The sequence below is a fragment of the Haemorhous mexicanus genome, chromosome 2 (assembly GCF_027477595.1).
Source record: "Haemorhous mexicanus isolate bHaeMex1 chromosome 2, bHaeMex1.pri, whole genome shotgun sequence".
NCBI lineage: Eukaryota > Metazoa > Chordata > Aves > Passeriformes > Fringillidae > Haemorhous > Haemorhous mexicanus.
Genome location: NC_082342.1, coordinates 117386496 through 117401982, shown reverse-complemented (window position 1 = coordinate 117401982; position 15487 = coordinate 117386496). Strand labels below are relative to the sequence as shown.

The window sequence follows — 15487 nt, the reverse complement described above, 5'->3', positions numbered from 1 at the left end:
TTCAAAAGAGTAACCTCAGTTTGATGTTTTCAAGCCATGGACATTTTCCTTTAGAACATCTTCTCTCGAAAAATATCTGAAAACACACTTCTGTCACAGTCTCTTGTTTATGGGGGCTTTTTCTCCCAAATATTTAATCCTCCATGGGTTTCATTGTGCAGGTGGGGAATTGCCTGCCCTGTGTTTAATAATAATTTAAAATGTAACTGTTTGGAAAAATTCTCCTTAAAGAAAAGGGTGACTCTGAATTTACAGTGTTTCAAATTAAGGAAAAAAAAAAAAATCCACTGAATCCAGACACAAATTGAGCCCCTTGATTGTAAACTTTTGGAGAAGTAAAATGGAGAGAATAGAAAAATGCACAGCAGGGGCTGGATCCTGCTTTTTGGTGTCTGTTCTGCCTCATACCTCAGCATTCCTGGCTGCTTTTCTTCCCCAGGTTCAAAGAGCACTGAGCTACCAGAGCTGGGATGAGGAGTGTGCCCGTGGATGGAGCTGCTCCTTGAAAACCAAACCCCATGGGACACCTGATTCTGTATTTCAAGGGTCTCTGTGTGCTGAGGAGCCTTGCAGGTTTGCTGGGAGCAGTGTGAGACATGGTAAATCCCTGGAGCTCTGATTTTTGCACATGAATAAGTACCTCAGGATGGCCACTGTCCATCAGAGAAGAGATGGGGACTTGGGGAAGGTTTCAGCAGCACGCCTCAACTGAGCCAAAGAGAAATACCAAGTGCCTTTTTTGTTTCTTTTGTTAGGATGTTTTTAATTGAAACTATGAACTGTGTAATTGCCAACAATCAAGGCAAAGCTGGAGCAGGAGGAAGTTGAAATTTTAACAGTCTATGAGGGACTGTCCCAGGATCAGTGAGCAGTGTGTCTCTTATGTCATCTTGTGTACACTGAGAGCATCACTTCATAGAGGACAATATCAGCTGGTTATTAAGATGTGCTGCTATTAGGGTTTGAAGCTGCTCACACAATAATCACCTGGCTGTATTATTAGGTTTTAGCTACAGTTCTACATCCCAAGGAAAGCATCCAGCCTTTTGGTAGGTTATAAAAGAGAATTTACTCTTGCTGTGTACTGCACTTAGCAGTTTTCACAGATCCTCTGGATGGATGTTAGTCCTCCATTAGGATTATGCAAAAAAAGAAAAGAAAAAGAGTCCTGAGCAACAAAAAGCAGTTTATGAGTCAGAATTTCCAGTGGGGGCTCTAATGATTTTTCAGGGCATTATAAAATGGTTGTGCATTTTAACTTCCCTGCCAGGCTGGGCTGACATGAGAGGGGTTTCTTTGGGGTGATAGAGAGCTGTGAGCTGTCCTGTGTGAGCAGCACTGGACTGAGCAGGGGGAGCTGCTCTGGTGCCCACTGGCACAGGGGCCCCTGTTGGGTTCCAGTGCTGGGTGTGCACCTGGAAGTCATCATCAGATCTGGGCCCTAATATCCAGAAATCTCTATTAAGTGGCTCTGGGTTTTAGATTTGGAGCCAAAATATCAAAGAAGAAAAATTACCTGTGTGGGTGGTAGTTTGTAAGAGAACATTTGAGTGCCTAGTGCTACCCAGAAAATAGATGGTGTAATGTCTTCAGAACATATCATTTCTTTCTACAGCTGTCTGCTTTGAAAACAGAATGTTTCTGTGATTTTATTTTGCTTTTTTTTATGATGTACAAAGTGAAAAGAAATCTTTTTTTTTGTATGGGGTGTTTATACTTAGATCACAAAGATTAGGTAATTTAAACTGTGTGTTATCCTTAACTGTATTTATTAGAGCTCTAGGCCTTTGTCTTGCTCTATGCTCTTAAGTTTTGTGAGACAGTGCAAGAGTCTTTACACTTGATTAGCAAAACACTTTAAAAGCCCTGCAAAATATTCAGGAATGTCCCATCAGCTGCTGCTAACCCTTAATTTCCAGGGCTGTTTGGTACCTGCTCAGTCTTTGAATTGCTTCTACTGGTTTGTGCTTCATGCATGACCTGGGCAGTGTCAGAATGGGCTCATTTTTAGCTGTTTAGCTGAGCAGAGGTGCAGGGATGACCCCACAGGGACTTAGGGAAGGTGCCAGGTCCTTGCAGGGAGCTCTAGGGGAGGGTCCTGTCCCTGCACTTAATGGATGGAAGGTTGACCTTGCACATTTTGAGTAAACCAGGGGAGAGTCTCAACAACTGAACTCAAATCTCTGTGCTGTGCTTGGGCTGTGGTTAAATGTGACAGAATTGTGCAGCAATGTTACTTGGAAGGGCTTCCATCCTCCTGGAATGGGAAACTGCTCCTGGAATGTCCAACTGCTCCTCACTCAACCAGGCTGAACCTGGGCCACTGCTGAAACAGCCTCTGATGGGGCAGAAATAACATTGCAACCCCAAAACAGCTGTACTGCACAACTTCAGTGCCTGTGTGAGGAGGGAGAGATGGATGGAGGACCACTTCAGCTGGGGATCCCAGTCCCCTTCCCCAAAAATATGTGTGTAGAGCTTTACACTAGTTTACTGAAACAGTTCAAGCTCTGCTGTGCTCAGATTTTGAGAAACTGTTCCCTGTGGGCTGAAGTCCAATGTTAAAAAGCTTTTGGTTTTATTTCTGAAGATATTTAAGTGTGTTTTGAGTTTTATTTCTTGGGGCTGCTGCTGTTATTTATTTATTTATTTGAATAGTTTTTGCACTGCAGTGACTCTGGTATGGGGTAGTGGCAGATTACATTTCAGTTCCTCCAAGATACAAATTTGTTGGACAAAAAGATTTGGGTTTCTAATTTAAAAAACCCTAAAGGTCCCCCAAATAGTGAATAAACTGTGTGTTTTGTTAGTATCAGGTGTTTCTATCTGAAAATGGGCAAGACTGACAAAATTTTGTATGTCAAAATGTGAGTGACCAGTAGGGACAGCCAAATTTAATGTGACTGCAGGGTTGGTTTTGTTGGTTTTTTTTTTTTTTTCTGGTGCTGATTATTGTGAATTTTATCCAATCACCATCCTGTGCTGAATAAAAATAGATTCTCTTCTAAACAGAGAAGTGTTGAGTACTTTATCTTTTACCATCTCCATGAAGAAATGCTTCATTATTGGTTGGAAGGACAGACATCCCTGACATTTGCCTGAGTCAAATTTGGGCTGAGTGTGGCTCCTATGGTGACTTTTAAGGTGACTTTTTTTGTTGTGTGCTTTGCTTGCTCTTCAGTGTATATGGAATTGACATGCAGAAGCTTCATCCTTTCTCTCTAGCACGGATCATCTCCAACATTTATTGTCTTGATTCTGTTAAAATGTTTGAGGGGGTTTTTGTGCCTCTGCCTGACGTGCAACGTCCAAACCACAGATGCACTGGGGAAAAACTGATTGGAAAGGAAAACATCTTCTGGTTACAGAATTTCTGGTCAAAATTCTGATCAGGTGCCTCCTAGGAATAAGCAAATAATAGCTGGGGTGCCTTATAAAAGAAAGGAGACTCAAATCCCAGTTTCTGTTCTGCCTGATGGGGAGCAGGAGCCTCCCTTGTGATAATCTTTGTGAAGCCCTGGCTGTTGCTGCACAGGCTGAGGGGGTTTGTCTCTGTGTGTAGGAAGGGTTTGTAGGGTGGGAAGAAGGTAAATAAGTAGCAGGGACAGCAGTGTTGTGTCCATCATTTGCTTTGGGACTCCTTTAACCTCCAAGTTCTACAAACCCCCTCGGTGCATCAAGCCTTAATCCTGTGTGTTTTGCTAGTAAGGGAAATTCCAGAAGGGATTCTGCCATTCCTTTGAGGAGATTATTGCATGTGCTTCTGGCATAGCATCCTTGGAATAACAGTGGGACTCCTCCACGTGTGCTGTGCCAAGGCTGTGCTGCCTCAGACTCTGGCTGAACTCGTGTTTAGGCTCAGTTCTTTGGTTGCTGCTGGAAGGTTTCTGCAGCAACTGATGCCTGGGGTTGTTTGTGCTGCTCAGGATTAGGCAGGTGTAAGAGGGTGTCAATTAAACCAGAGGGTGTTTAGGGCTGTTGGAGGCTGCTGGATTTCATACAGAAATTATTTGGGGAAGATTGATCACAATTCCATCAAATGACGAGGCCCAGGATGGGTAATGGTGGCAATCTCTGCTCTGAACTAAATTTAGGGCCTGTGTATTATGTAAATGTTAGATTAGATTATTTCATGGTTTGTCCCAACCTCTGACAGGATGTTCTCATTGCTGACCTATGCCCTTTTCACCTTGGAGCAAGGCTGGTTTGGCTTTGTTTTGCTCTCTGCTGAACCAGCCAGGGGATGCTGGGGACACGTCCTGCCCTGCTGTCCTGATGCTGGGGACATGTCCTGCCCTGCTGTCACAGCCTGCAGGGGATGGTGGGGACACTCCTGCCCTGCTGTCCTGATGCTGGGGACATGCCCTGCCCTGCTGTCACAGCCTGCAGGGACTGCAGACACTCCTGGGGGTTGTGTCTGCTGCTCTGGGGCTCTGGGGACCTTGAACTACATTTGCTGCCATGCTGAGTTAAAATTGTGACTGTCATCCTCATGGCTGGGGAGAGGGAAGGGGAGGGTTGAACTGCTGGTAGAATTCAGCCTCATGTCCAGTGACCTGAAGTGCTGGGTTATGTCTCAGTGCCCAAGAGTTTCATAAACTGGGCTGTTGCAAAGTGTTAGTTGTTTCCTCCTTTGTCTCCCTTCTTTTGGTTAATTTCCTGTTTGGAATAAGGAGATAATTAGTTGATGCTTGGGATGGTTTTTTGCTTTTTTTTTTTTGTTTGGTTTTTTCTTCTGTAATTCCTTTGTCTACCAGTTCCCCTTTGGCTGCAGTGAAACACTGACTGCTCTGTAAACTGGGAATACAAGAGCCAAACTTTCTTCAGCATATTTCAGGATCCTGCTCAACCCCTGCATCAGGAGATCAGCTATGAAAATGTGTGCCAAGTCTCTTGGTGCTGTACTTAAGGATGTTTTCTTCACCTCATGATCATACTGGGGTAAGGTTTCTCTCCCTCCTTCTCCTACAAAGCAGCTGACAAATTCCCACATTTCCACAATATTCCTTTTGGTCCAGTTGTTTGTTTCAGCAGAGGAGGACACTAAACCGACTTCACATGTGCTGCCATGTAGGAATGAACTTTGGAATGCTGTTACAAGGCTGGAGTTATTGTCAGCTTATCTGGTACCTAAACCCTGAACAGGTGGTCTGAATTTCATGGGTTACTCAGAAACCAGCAGCTGCTTCCAGCCTTGGGGCCAGAGCTGGAAGCAGCAGCCCGAGTTGGTATGTTTGTTGAAACAAAGTGATCAATAATGTCTGAGTTCTCAGATTTCCTCCCTGTGATGTGAAGGGTGGTTGGTGTGGGCAGCCCCTCACAGCTGAATGACACAGGAAAAACCTTTGGAAGGGGTGAGTTCCCTCTGAATCTTCCACCAAACACGCTGCTGTTATTTCTGCTGCAAGGACAGGGTATTATATTCCAGTCTGAGTCACCCAATTTCACCACAGGCCACATGAGGCTTCAGCTTAGTAAGTACAGCAGGTTCTGAATTTTATTCTTAAATTGCTCAGATCATCTGGTTGGAAGCAGCTGAATGTTGTGTCCTTCTGTGGCAGAATCTGCAGGTTTAGTTTTGTTCTGAGAGGTAACAATGGGATTCAATTTAGCTATTGCTGTTAAAAGTCTTTATGAAATCTTCCTCCCCCTCTCCCTCTGGCTGCAGCTTTTCAGTTACATGAAAGGAAGACAATATGGTAAAAAAAGAACAAAAGAGGTAAAAAAAAATCTCAAAAGCATACTCTTTCTTCCAAATTTTGGTCACTTGCTTGGCACCAAGGCAGATCCACTATCACAGCTGCTTTGTGTGTCTGCCTGTAAATCTGTGCAGTTGCTGAAAGCAGAGAAAAATAGAAACCTTTGGGTTTCCTTGCTCTGATTTTCACAGTGGCAGTTCTCAAAATAGATGTCCCCAGCCCAAAAAGGCAGAGCCAGGGTGACTGACAAATCTGGGGTGCAGGCAGAGAAGCCCAAGGATGTTTGGTTTAGGACAGATACCTGTGTTACAGCTAAATTAGATAGATTAAATTCCCATACAAATCCCTGCCAGGCATATCATGAAGCTCTAAACTTACCCCAGGTGTCAGCAAATAATCTTCTGAGCAGGGTGAAATCCATCACCAGCAAAGCACCTGGAAATGGAGCTGGAATGGATGAGATTCCATGAACATCTAAAGCAGAGCTAGCACATGCACTTCTCAGAACAATATTCACTGTCATTTGAAATGAGACCTCCTGGTGGAAGGGTTGCAGATGATGTAAGCCTTACAGTAACAGGGAAAACAAAGCTCCCCTGTTTGCCTGCTTGAAATCCTCTAATGAAATAATGCATCTGTCAAAGCAGCATCTAAATGTCATCCTTCTGTGTCATCAAAGGGGAAATGTTAGTCCAAAATGCAGACTGGTTCCCATACACAGGGTTTTTTCAGGCCTCCCAGACCCATAAAAGCAGTCAGAAGGTATGATTAGCAGCTCTGGTACATTCACCTTATGCATCTCTGTAAACATCAGGAGCTGCCTTCTGCATTGTTTTTGCTGTCTCTGTTTTTCAAGCACAATTGGAATTGTCCACTTAAATGGGTTCTGCTTGGAACAACAGCAAAATAAACACCCCCATGATAAACTGCTTTGTTGGTCTTATTTTTGAGGAAAAAAAAACAAAAGGGAAAAAAAAAAGATGTAGTGCTGTGTGCCTTCCATGCAAGTTTAGTATTCTGTGGCATGAGTCTGTTTTCAAGCAAGTTTGCCCAAGCAATTACTTTGTGAATTACAGTTTGATTCACCCAGAGTCAAATCCTGGGCTGTTTTGGAGCAGCCTTTGCTGGGCTCTGCCTGTATCTGAGCTGCCTTGCAGCAGCTCCTGCTTGTGCTGGAGGCTGGGCTGGGCTGCCAAGGGCAGGATGCTTTCACAAAGTGATCCTGAGTGATGGGCTCAGGAGGACTTGATCGAGTTTAAACCTCCTCAGCTTTGGAGTGAGAGGCAGAGCTGGTTTCTGAAGCCAACAGGCTCCCAAGGGATCACGGAGTGGATGCATCCAGGGAGCAGCAGAGACAGCACTGGGGAGAAACTGGATCCCAGAACATGAGGAGAGTGTGGGGCTCCTCTTGGGTAGTGCTGGGATACTTAATCTTGTTGGAGGTTTGGAGGTTTGTGTATCCTTGCAGAGGACTCGGTGGGAATTCCTAAAATTAACATTCAGCAGTGCTAATGGTGATGTTTGTTGCAATGTGATGCTGTAACACCCTGGCAATATTTAATTCTTGGAGCCACCAGCAATCTCTGTGTGTGTGTGTGTGTGTGTGTGTGAGGGGGAAGGAAGCCTGTTCATGGTGCAGGTTATGCCTTCAAGCTCTGCAGAGACTCTCCCAGACACGGCTGTGCTCACAGATTGTTGTATTTGCAGGGTGCCCCAACAAAGGCAGGAATGATGAATCTGACTCCATGTTTTCAGAAGGCTAATTTATTGTTTTATGATATTATATTAAAGAATACTATACTAAACTATACTAAAGAATACAGAAAAGATACTTACAGAATGCTAAAAAGATAGTAATGAAAACTGGTGACTCTGGAGAGAGTCCTGACACAGCTTGGCCCTGATTAGCCAAAGAGTCAAAACAACTCACAGTAGAATGCAGTGAAACAATCACCTGTGGGTAAACAAGCTCCAAACACATTCCAAAGGAGCAAAACACAGGAGAAGCAAATGAGATAAGAATTGTTTTCCTTTTCTCTGAGGCTTCTCACCTTCCCAGGAGAAAAATGCTGAATGAAGGGATTTTTCCAGAAAGTGTGAATGCAACAACAACCTGCACACAACCCAGGCACTCCACTGAGCAGCAGCTCCTCTTCCCTAAACACAGCCCCAGCCTCAGCCACTCACCCTGGGAATGTGATGTGCTCGGGTGGGAGGAGGGGACAGCAGTGAGGAGAAATAAAACAGACCAAGAGCACCATTGCAGCAAGAGAAACAAAGTGGGGTGTTGCCTTTGGCTTTCTCCCCAGTGCCACGCTCCAAGGGAAGCAGGGCTTGGGTTCCTCTGCAGGAATCCTGCTTGGCTGCTGAGTGATTCTGGGCTTTGCTGCTGCCCCTGGGCACAATTCCTGGGGCAGAGGGGGGCAGAGAGCTGCTGGTTCTGCTGGCAGAAGGGCTGGATGGCAGATTGAAGGGAGATTGAACCCCTGGGCTGAAGTGGGGCAGGGGAAGAGCCCCTTCAGCCAGGCAGGGAGTGGGAGCAGAGCACTGGCCAGAGGAGATGATGGTGATGATGGAACAGCAGCAGGGGAAAACAAATGAGTAAAAAGTGCAGGAAAAAAGATGTGGGGCTGGAGAAAAGAGCTGGGTACAATGTTGTGCCCTTTTTAGCAGAGGGCTCCTGGGTTTTCATTTTATTTCTGTGTGTTTATTTCTGTATGTCCTTGATCTCAGTTCCCTGATCTCAGTTTCTTGTGGGAAAACCTCCTTCCTGCCTACTGGAATCTTTTAGGCAGGGGCTAAGGTCCAAGCAGAGGAAAGCCTTCACATCCAGTGTCCAGCTTGTGTGGGAGCAGCTGAAGGTGAGAGGATAGGATTTAGGGGGGGAAATGAATTTGTGTGAATCCAGTGAAATCCATTCCAAGATGATGGAAAAGGAGAAAAAGGAGGATGAAGGACCAGAAAGGAGTCATGGCTTCAGCTGTGCTGTGACTGGAGAGGGTCCAGCCTCTAACAAAGCCCCTCTGGAAGAAGCTTCTCACTAAAAGGTTTGCCTGGGGCCACCTCTAAGAAAAGGAGAGTGCAGGAGGGAAGGGGAGGCATGGGCTGAAACCCAGCACTGGGGTGAAAATCTGGGCTGTGTCCAATCAAATGGGGGCTGGAGAAAGCAGAGTGAAAAGTAATCAAAAAATAAAACAGAATTCAAGTTCTGTATGAAGCACTCCCTCCCCCCTTAAGCTACTTCCCTTTCATTTTCTGCATTACTTCAGCACTGCCCTCTGTCCTGACCACACCATTAATCCATGATGTTTACTGTTTCCTCAGGAAATTGGATTGTCTTATTGCATGAAAATCTCAGTTCAATTTTCCTCAGTGAGTGTTTCTGGCTCTCAAAGTTCTAGAGGGAATCTCATGTACCTGACATGGATGAACAGTCAGGTTCAGTGAAGAGGAGACAAGCAAAAAAAAGAGCCACAAATGTGTTATTTGAAGGCAGACAGTAATGATTTGCCATCCAATCTTTTGAGTTCCTTTGGTGGTGACCTGTGACTTTTGGAGGTGGTAGGAATGTTCTGGAGAGTTGTGTGACTCCCAGGAAAAGCCACACTCAAGTACTCATAATTTTGGGAATTAGTTAAAAATGTCCCCATTTCATGTTGGCTTCAAATGTTCTGGCAGAGCAGATCAGACAGTTTCAGAGCTACTGGAGGCTTTTGTCATCTTTTTCACATGGGTTCTGTGACGGTTTTTTGGCCTCCCTCCCTAAAAGCTGAGAGACTCTTTCATCTCTTCTATTGAGAAAATGTTCTTCTGCCCCTTAATGGAAACAGCCCTGCACAAACAGAAGGAAAATGAGAAAATACCTACATCACAGAAAAAAATGTCATATATCTGAGAGATTATCTAGCTAGTTATGAAGACTGCTACTTCGAAAATGTTAACACAGAAAGTCTAATTTTCAATGTACTGCAAAGAATTGTGCAAAGTCTGCTTGACCCTCCAGGAATTCCTCATGGCTGGCTCTGCAGTGATGCAGCTGAGGGACAATCTCCCACCCCCTGAAAAGCAGCCCCAAGCAGTGAAACCCTTTGCAGACATTGCTGCTGCTGTGCTGATGTTGCAGGGGGTGATCAGCAGACAAGGAAGCTCCAGGGATGAGTCAGGAATGATCACCTGGTGCTCTGCCCATGCCAGGTCTGTGGCCCAGACACCTCCTGTCCCCAGCTCTGTGATCTGTGGCACAGATTGCACCAGGCTGGCAGCAGGATCAGCAGCCCTCAGCCTTTGGGTTAATCTTTGGCTTGCCAAGACTTGGGGATGTCTGAGATCTGCTTGTCGGGGAGATGGAGGAGCTGATTTCCAGTGAGTCACTGCACAGCTCCGAGCTGCTCACATGGCAGCCTCCCAAAACAGGCAGCTCAGGGAACTTCACTTTCCTGCACCACAGAAAATGCCAGGCAGCTTTCTTCAAATGGAGCCATCTATCCCCTCCCTGCAGTCTGGGACCACGGGCTGCAGCCCCTGCTCAGGCTTTGCTGCCAAGAGCATGAGCCAGCCTTGCCCAGTGGAGGGAATTGATTTTTCCACTTCTTGGCCATCATCCCTCTAAATGATCTATTGGGTGACTCCAGGCACACTTAATTTCATTTATTTTTTTCTCATCAGCTCTTGAAAGTTCCAGTTGGGTCTCTTAATTCCTTCCATAACCTTATGAAAACACAGCTCTGGGAGCTGGGCTTTCCCAGCAGCTCTGCTCCAGGGTCATTCCAGCCAGCTGGGGCCCCTGTGTGTGTGTGTGTGTGTGTGTGTGTGTGTGTGTGTGTGTGTTTGTGTGCTTTGCCCTGCAAGCTCCACGTCCTGCAGAGGTGCCTGGGACAGGATTCTTGGCTCTCTCCTACTGGAAATGAAAGCCTAGGAGGAGAGAGCTGGATTGAGGAGATGGCAGTGGGAAACAGAGGTAGGAAATGGAAAGCAGAGAGGGAAGGGAGGCTGGAAATCAAGCAGAGAGGCTGCAGTGGAAAGGAGGCAGCCAAGGCTCTCTGCAGGCACAGCATGGCACAGGGATGGAGATTCCTGGGGTCCTGTGGCTCCTGGAGGTGAAACTGGAATTTAATTCCACTGGAAAGTGGAACCAGGATGGAGGGTGGGCTGTGCCAAGGACCTGGTGCCTCTGCTCTAGCGAAAGGAAATGCTTGTGGAGAGTGAGCTCCTTCCTCAGCCAGCAGGGAAAGGCAGTGGGTCTGCCCCACTGGGAGACCCTCAGGAAACCAGCCTGGCACCTGCCAGGTACTGCAAGTGCTGTGGGAACAGATCACTGAAAAAATGCTAATGAAAAGCAGGAGAAAAAAGGGTTTTTTCCCTCAATAGACAAAAGAGAAAAGCCAAGAAATGCCAGATGTTATGTTGGGCAAGGGCTTTCTAAGTTCTTTATAGCTTGAGTCTGCTCTTCTCCAGGCCAGCACTGCACACACAGATATTTGTGAGGTACCAGGGGTGGCTGCTCTCACTTCCACAAGATTTGAGCCCATTACCTGGCTCTGAGAGGTGAGACACAGCAAGAATCTCTGGTAGGCACCAGAATTTTCCCTCCAGCTGTAAAGAGAAAGAAGGCAGCATTATCACCAGGGTGGCCAAGGCTGCTGGAGTGAAGAGCAGAGCTGGCTCCTGGGTGAGTAATCCCACATCTCCCACCCACAGAGCTCTGCTCCTGCACCCCAGTGCCCCAGAGCAGCCACGTCAGATGTCACAGCTCCCTTCCAGCCCACGTTCCTGGGGGTTTGCCATGGAAACCAGGCTGGCAGCAAGTGTGGCTGCACTGCATGGACTGGGAGTGGGGCTGGGGTGAGCAGCAGGACCCAAAAACGGGGCTGGAGCCAGGAGTGAGGTGGGGAGCTGTGCTGCTCACAGGGGAGGGGTCAGACACCACTCTCAGGGCCTGTGTGGAGAAATCCTGTGAAGGTCCCAATATTAATAATCAGTCCTTTTCTAATTAACATTCAATGTGATCAATTCCAGGAGTGGGCCTGTGGAAATCTGGCAGAGTGTGAAAGAAATGTGCAAAGAAATGAGGTAAAATTTCCATGTGCAGCACGCCATGTTCTCTCTGTGGGTTCAGGGAGAGGAGGGAGAGCTGGGCTGGAAAGGGCAGTGGGGCTCTGCATGGAGGAGCTCCCAGTGCCACAGCCATCATTTGGAGCATCAGTCAGAGAGGTAATTCCTGCAGAAACCCTGCATGACTTCAGGTCTTGGGGAAAAAAAAAACAACTTAGAAGCAAAAATGGCAAAACACCAAAGGAGGAGAGAAGCCTGAGTGAAGTAGGGAGAAGAGGAGCTGTGGGAGGGGAAGGAAAACCTTCCCAGCTCCAGGGGCAATCTGGCATTCTGGCAGGTTGGAGCAGTAAAGCAGCAGGTCAGGGCCCTGTGGGGACGTGGAGACAGACAGACAGACAGACAGACAGACACAAGGGACCTGCAGCAGGAGGGATTAATGGGCAAAGGAAGCACTTGATGATATGGAACTGGTAAGGAAAAAAGTTGATTTCACGTTTTTAATTCTATTTTCTACTCCCTGTTTCTAATTCTAGGCAAACTTTTTTTCAAAGTACAATATCTTTCACTGGAAGTTTTGCATTTTCTGGCCCTTTTCTCCCCATTTCAATCCCACTGACAACCTCTGCTGTGCAGTGCCCAGGTCTGGATGGGCACACAGTGGGTTGCAAGGGGCACTGAATTTCTTGAGAGCAGCAAGAAAACCAGGTTTGAGAGACAGTGACCTCAGGGCTGGGGAAGGCACAGATGGGAGGGGACAGGAATGGTGCCACCCCAGGCCTGCATGGAGAGTGACTGGAGCAGCCCCTTTCATCCTTAAAGCTTTCATCCTCTCCCTCTGAGCAGGGTTTGCAGCAGGGGGAGATCTCAGCCCGTGCAAAGCCAGCCTGGCTGAGCTGTGCCTCGACAGCAGCAGTCCCAGGGCAATGTGGGATCTGAACCTCCCCTGGATGCTCCTTGGAAACCCTAAAAAGCTGCCTCTGCACCACCCCCACGGAGCTGACACCAGGGCTGGAAGATAGAAGTGCCTTTGTCACTCCTTGGGAGCACCCCCGGGGTAAGTGACACCTGGCTGGGGCACTGCCACATCCCTGGGCCCAGGCTGGACCCTGAGCTCTCCAAAAGGCACATCCCAGGCTTGGAGTGAACAGAGGGAAGGGTGCTGGCCTCAGTAAAACACCCAGGGGAGGCAAAGCAGAGCTGTGAAACACCTGATGTGGTCAGGGGCACAGGAGCCTGGTACTGCCCTGAGCTGGGCAAAACATCCCTCGAGGGCAAATGATGGAAAATCACTGTCTGGCTCTGTACTGCTTGGGTTTGGGCTTGGATTGGCAGGATTTGATGACACAGGATAATGCTCCCCAGTAATTTTTGCCCCACATTGCCCAGTGTACAGTGAAATGAGGAGGCTCTGGAAGGTTAAACCAGCTGAAGGCAGTGATCTGCTGGAGCTGCACACTGATGAATGTTATCTTCTGTCTTCTTTCAGGCTTGGTCTTAAACTGGGCCTTTGATTGCATCAGGCTTTTGTCATAATTTCTGAGTGCTCAGCTTTTGAAGATTCACTCATACCTGAAGTTCTTGAAAAGAGCAATAGTCAGCAGTTGTACAGCAAAGCAGTTTTTCCAACAAGTATTAATGTAATTAGGGAGAGGCGGATGTGTGCTGGAGCTTAAGAAACACAATTTCAAATACACAGGGAGAGTGGATAGGACAAGGACAGTGGAGAGGCAGGATTAGGATCATCATCTGGATTTCAGAGCTTGTCCTTCTGCTGGCTGGAGAAGCCAGTCACATTAAAAAAATATCAAAAAGTTGATTCTTACCAGTGTGAGACTCTGATCATTAGATATCTCAGTGAGGTGTGATCAAATCCTGAAATGCCCCAGTGATGTCTGACCACTCCTGGAGTGGGTGATGACAGTGGGAGAGCTCAGTATCCTCTCTACAATCCCAAATGTCCCATGTGCATCCCCCAGAGTGAGTTTTCTTGTTGTCTCTTTCCAAATGGCTGCATTTTTGTCACCATGGTCATCTTCCTCAGGAACCTGCTGGGTCAACCAAGTCACTCAGGCCTGAATCACAGCAGAACAGGATCAAGAGCAGGGTGTGGAATGGTGGGTCACAGAGCTCCTGACTGGTGGGCAGAAGCAGTGGGGTTGGTGTGGAAGGGCTGGTGAAGTGGCAGAAGCTGTAGCTCAGAATAGCCATGGGGATCACCTGTGGGGTGATCTGAGGGATCAGCCTCTGGGAGAGTTCCCAGGACAGTCTGTGGGACAGACTGCAATACAGCTCAGAGGACAGTCAAGTGGGTAGTGGGGTAAGGGACAGGCTGTGGCACAGCTGAGGGGACAGTCCCCAGGACACCCCTGCAGTGCCCAGGGTTCTCTCCTGAGAGACTCCCACTGCCTGCTCGGGCTGGCAGAGGAAGGATGTGAAGCAAAGGCTTGCACTTCCTGAAAGATCCACCTTGCTGCTGCCTCTGAGAGCTTTAGAAGCACCACTGGCTTCAGCCTGAAGGGTCATCCCAGCTCTGACTGACAGGCAGCTCTGGGACCCACTCAGCCCTCCAGCCCTACAAATCCCCTTTGCAGAGCAGCAGAGCCCTGTCTGCCTTCCCAGGGGCAGCAAGCCACAGCCAAGGACAAGCCACAGCCAAGGATAAGCCACAGCCAAGGATAAGCCACAGCCAAGCCCCCTGGCCTCTGCTGGGGTCACTTTTGTCTCTCTCTGGCTGCACAGAAGGCTCGGGCTGGGCAGGCTGAGCATCCCTGACCGCGCTGTCCCAACCCTGCTCTCCCAGCCCGCACAGCACAGAAGAGGCCAGAAAATGCTTTTGCAGCCCCTCCATCAAAATCCCCAGAAAACCAGAGAGCCCATGCTGTCAGGAGGGGCTGTGTGCTGCCTGTGCAGCCTCTGTGCTGCCTCCGAGCTCCGTGCCCGGGCCGTGCCCGGCTCCCGGGCAGCGCAGCCCGGGCACGGCAGAGAGCGCCCGGCATCGCTCCGGGAGCACCGCCGGGGCTGCGCTCCCTCCTGCCTTCCTCGGGAGAGATGCCTTTGCCAGGAGACTTCACGTTCCCCTAAATAACAAATTCCTTCCCTCCGGGGGTGGCACGGATGGCGGTGGGCGAGAGGACGGGGTTTGTGGTTTCTTCGTGCTGCTGGTGCTTACAGGGGGGAAAAAGCTCCTTCTGTCCTTGTGATGATAACGGGAGGGATGTGGAAATGGAGCTGCTGAGTTTGGATTGAGACGGTCCGAGCCCTGGCTGGCAGTGGGTGTCTGAAAGGACACTTCCAGCACAGGGCACTTCCAGACGGGAGCCTGTCACTGTGCAAGCAGCTCACCAGGAGAGGCACTCACTAATAATTGCGGTCCTATTTCAGCGTAAAATCAAATTCTATCTCTCAGCACCCCGATGAAGGGGGATTTTCCTCCTCCGCAGCCCCCCCGGGGGATAAATGCCACTTGATCTCGTGCATAACAGGAGCCGGGCAGTCCCAGGGTCAGAGCCCGAATGCGGATGCCCAGCCACTCTCAGCCTTAAAGCCACGAGGGGTTGTTGCTATGGGAATGGAGAGGGGGCTTGCAGGCAGCATCTGGAGCCTGTGTCTTTCCCTGTCCGAGGCAGCTGGATTCGGAGGGAAGCAAAACTAAAAGGAGGTGGCAGAGAAAGACAGAGGCACAGCAAAATGCATGCATGTTAGAGGAGGGACCTTCCCAGAATGAGAGTACAGTGGGA

General features: G+C 48.3%; 1 protein-coding gene across 7 annotated transcripts in view; it reads left to right on the top strand.

Annotated features, from left to right (window-relative positions):
• SLC37A1 (solute carrier family 37 member 1) overlaps nt 1-3016 on the top strand; it is a 36488-nt gene extending 33472 nt beyond the window's left edge. For all 7 annotated transcript variants that reach the window (XM_059840072.1, XM_059840069.1, XM_059840073.1 and 4 more), the window contains one exon: nt 440-3016. In XM_059840072.1, coding sequence (XP_059696055.1) covers nt 440-455 — 16 coding nt within the window. In that variant the 3' untranslated portion in view covers nt 456-3016. The remainder of the gene's footprint in view (nt 1-439) is intronic.
• Nucleotides 3017-15487: the final 12471 nt, after the last annotated feature.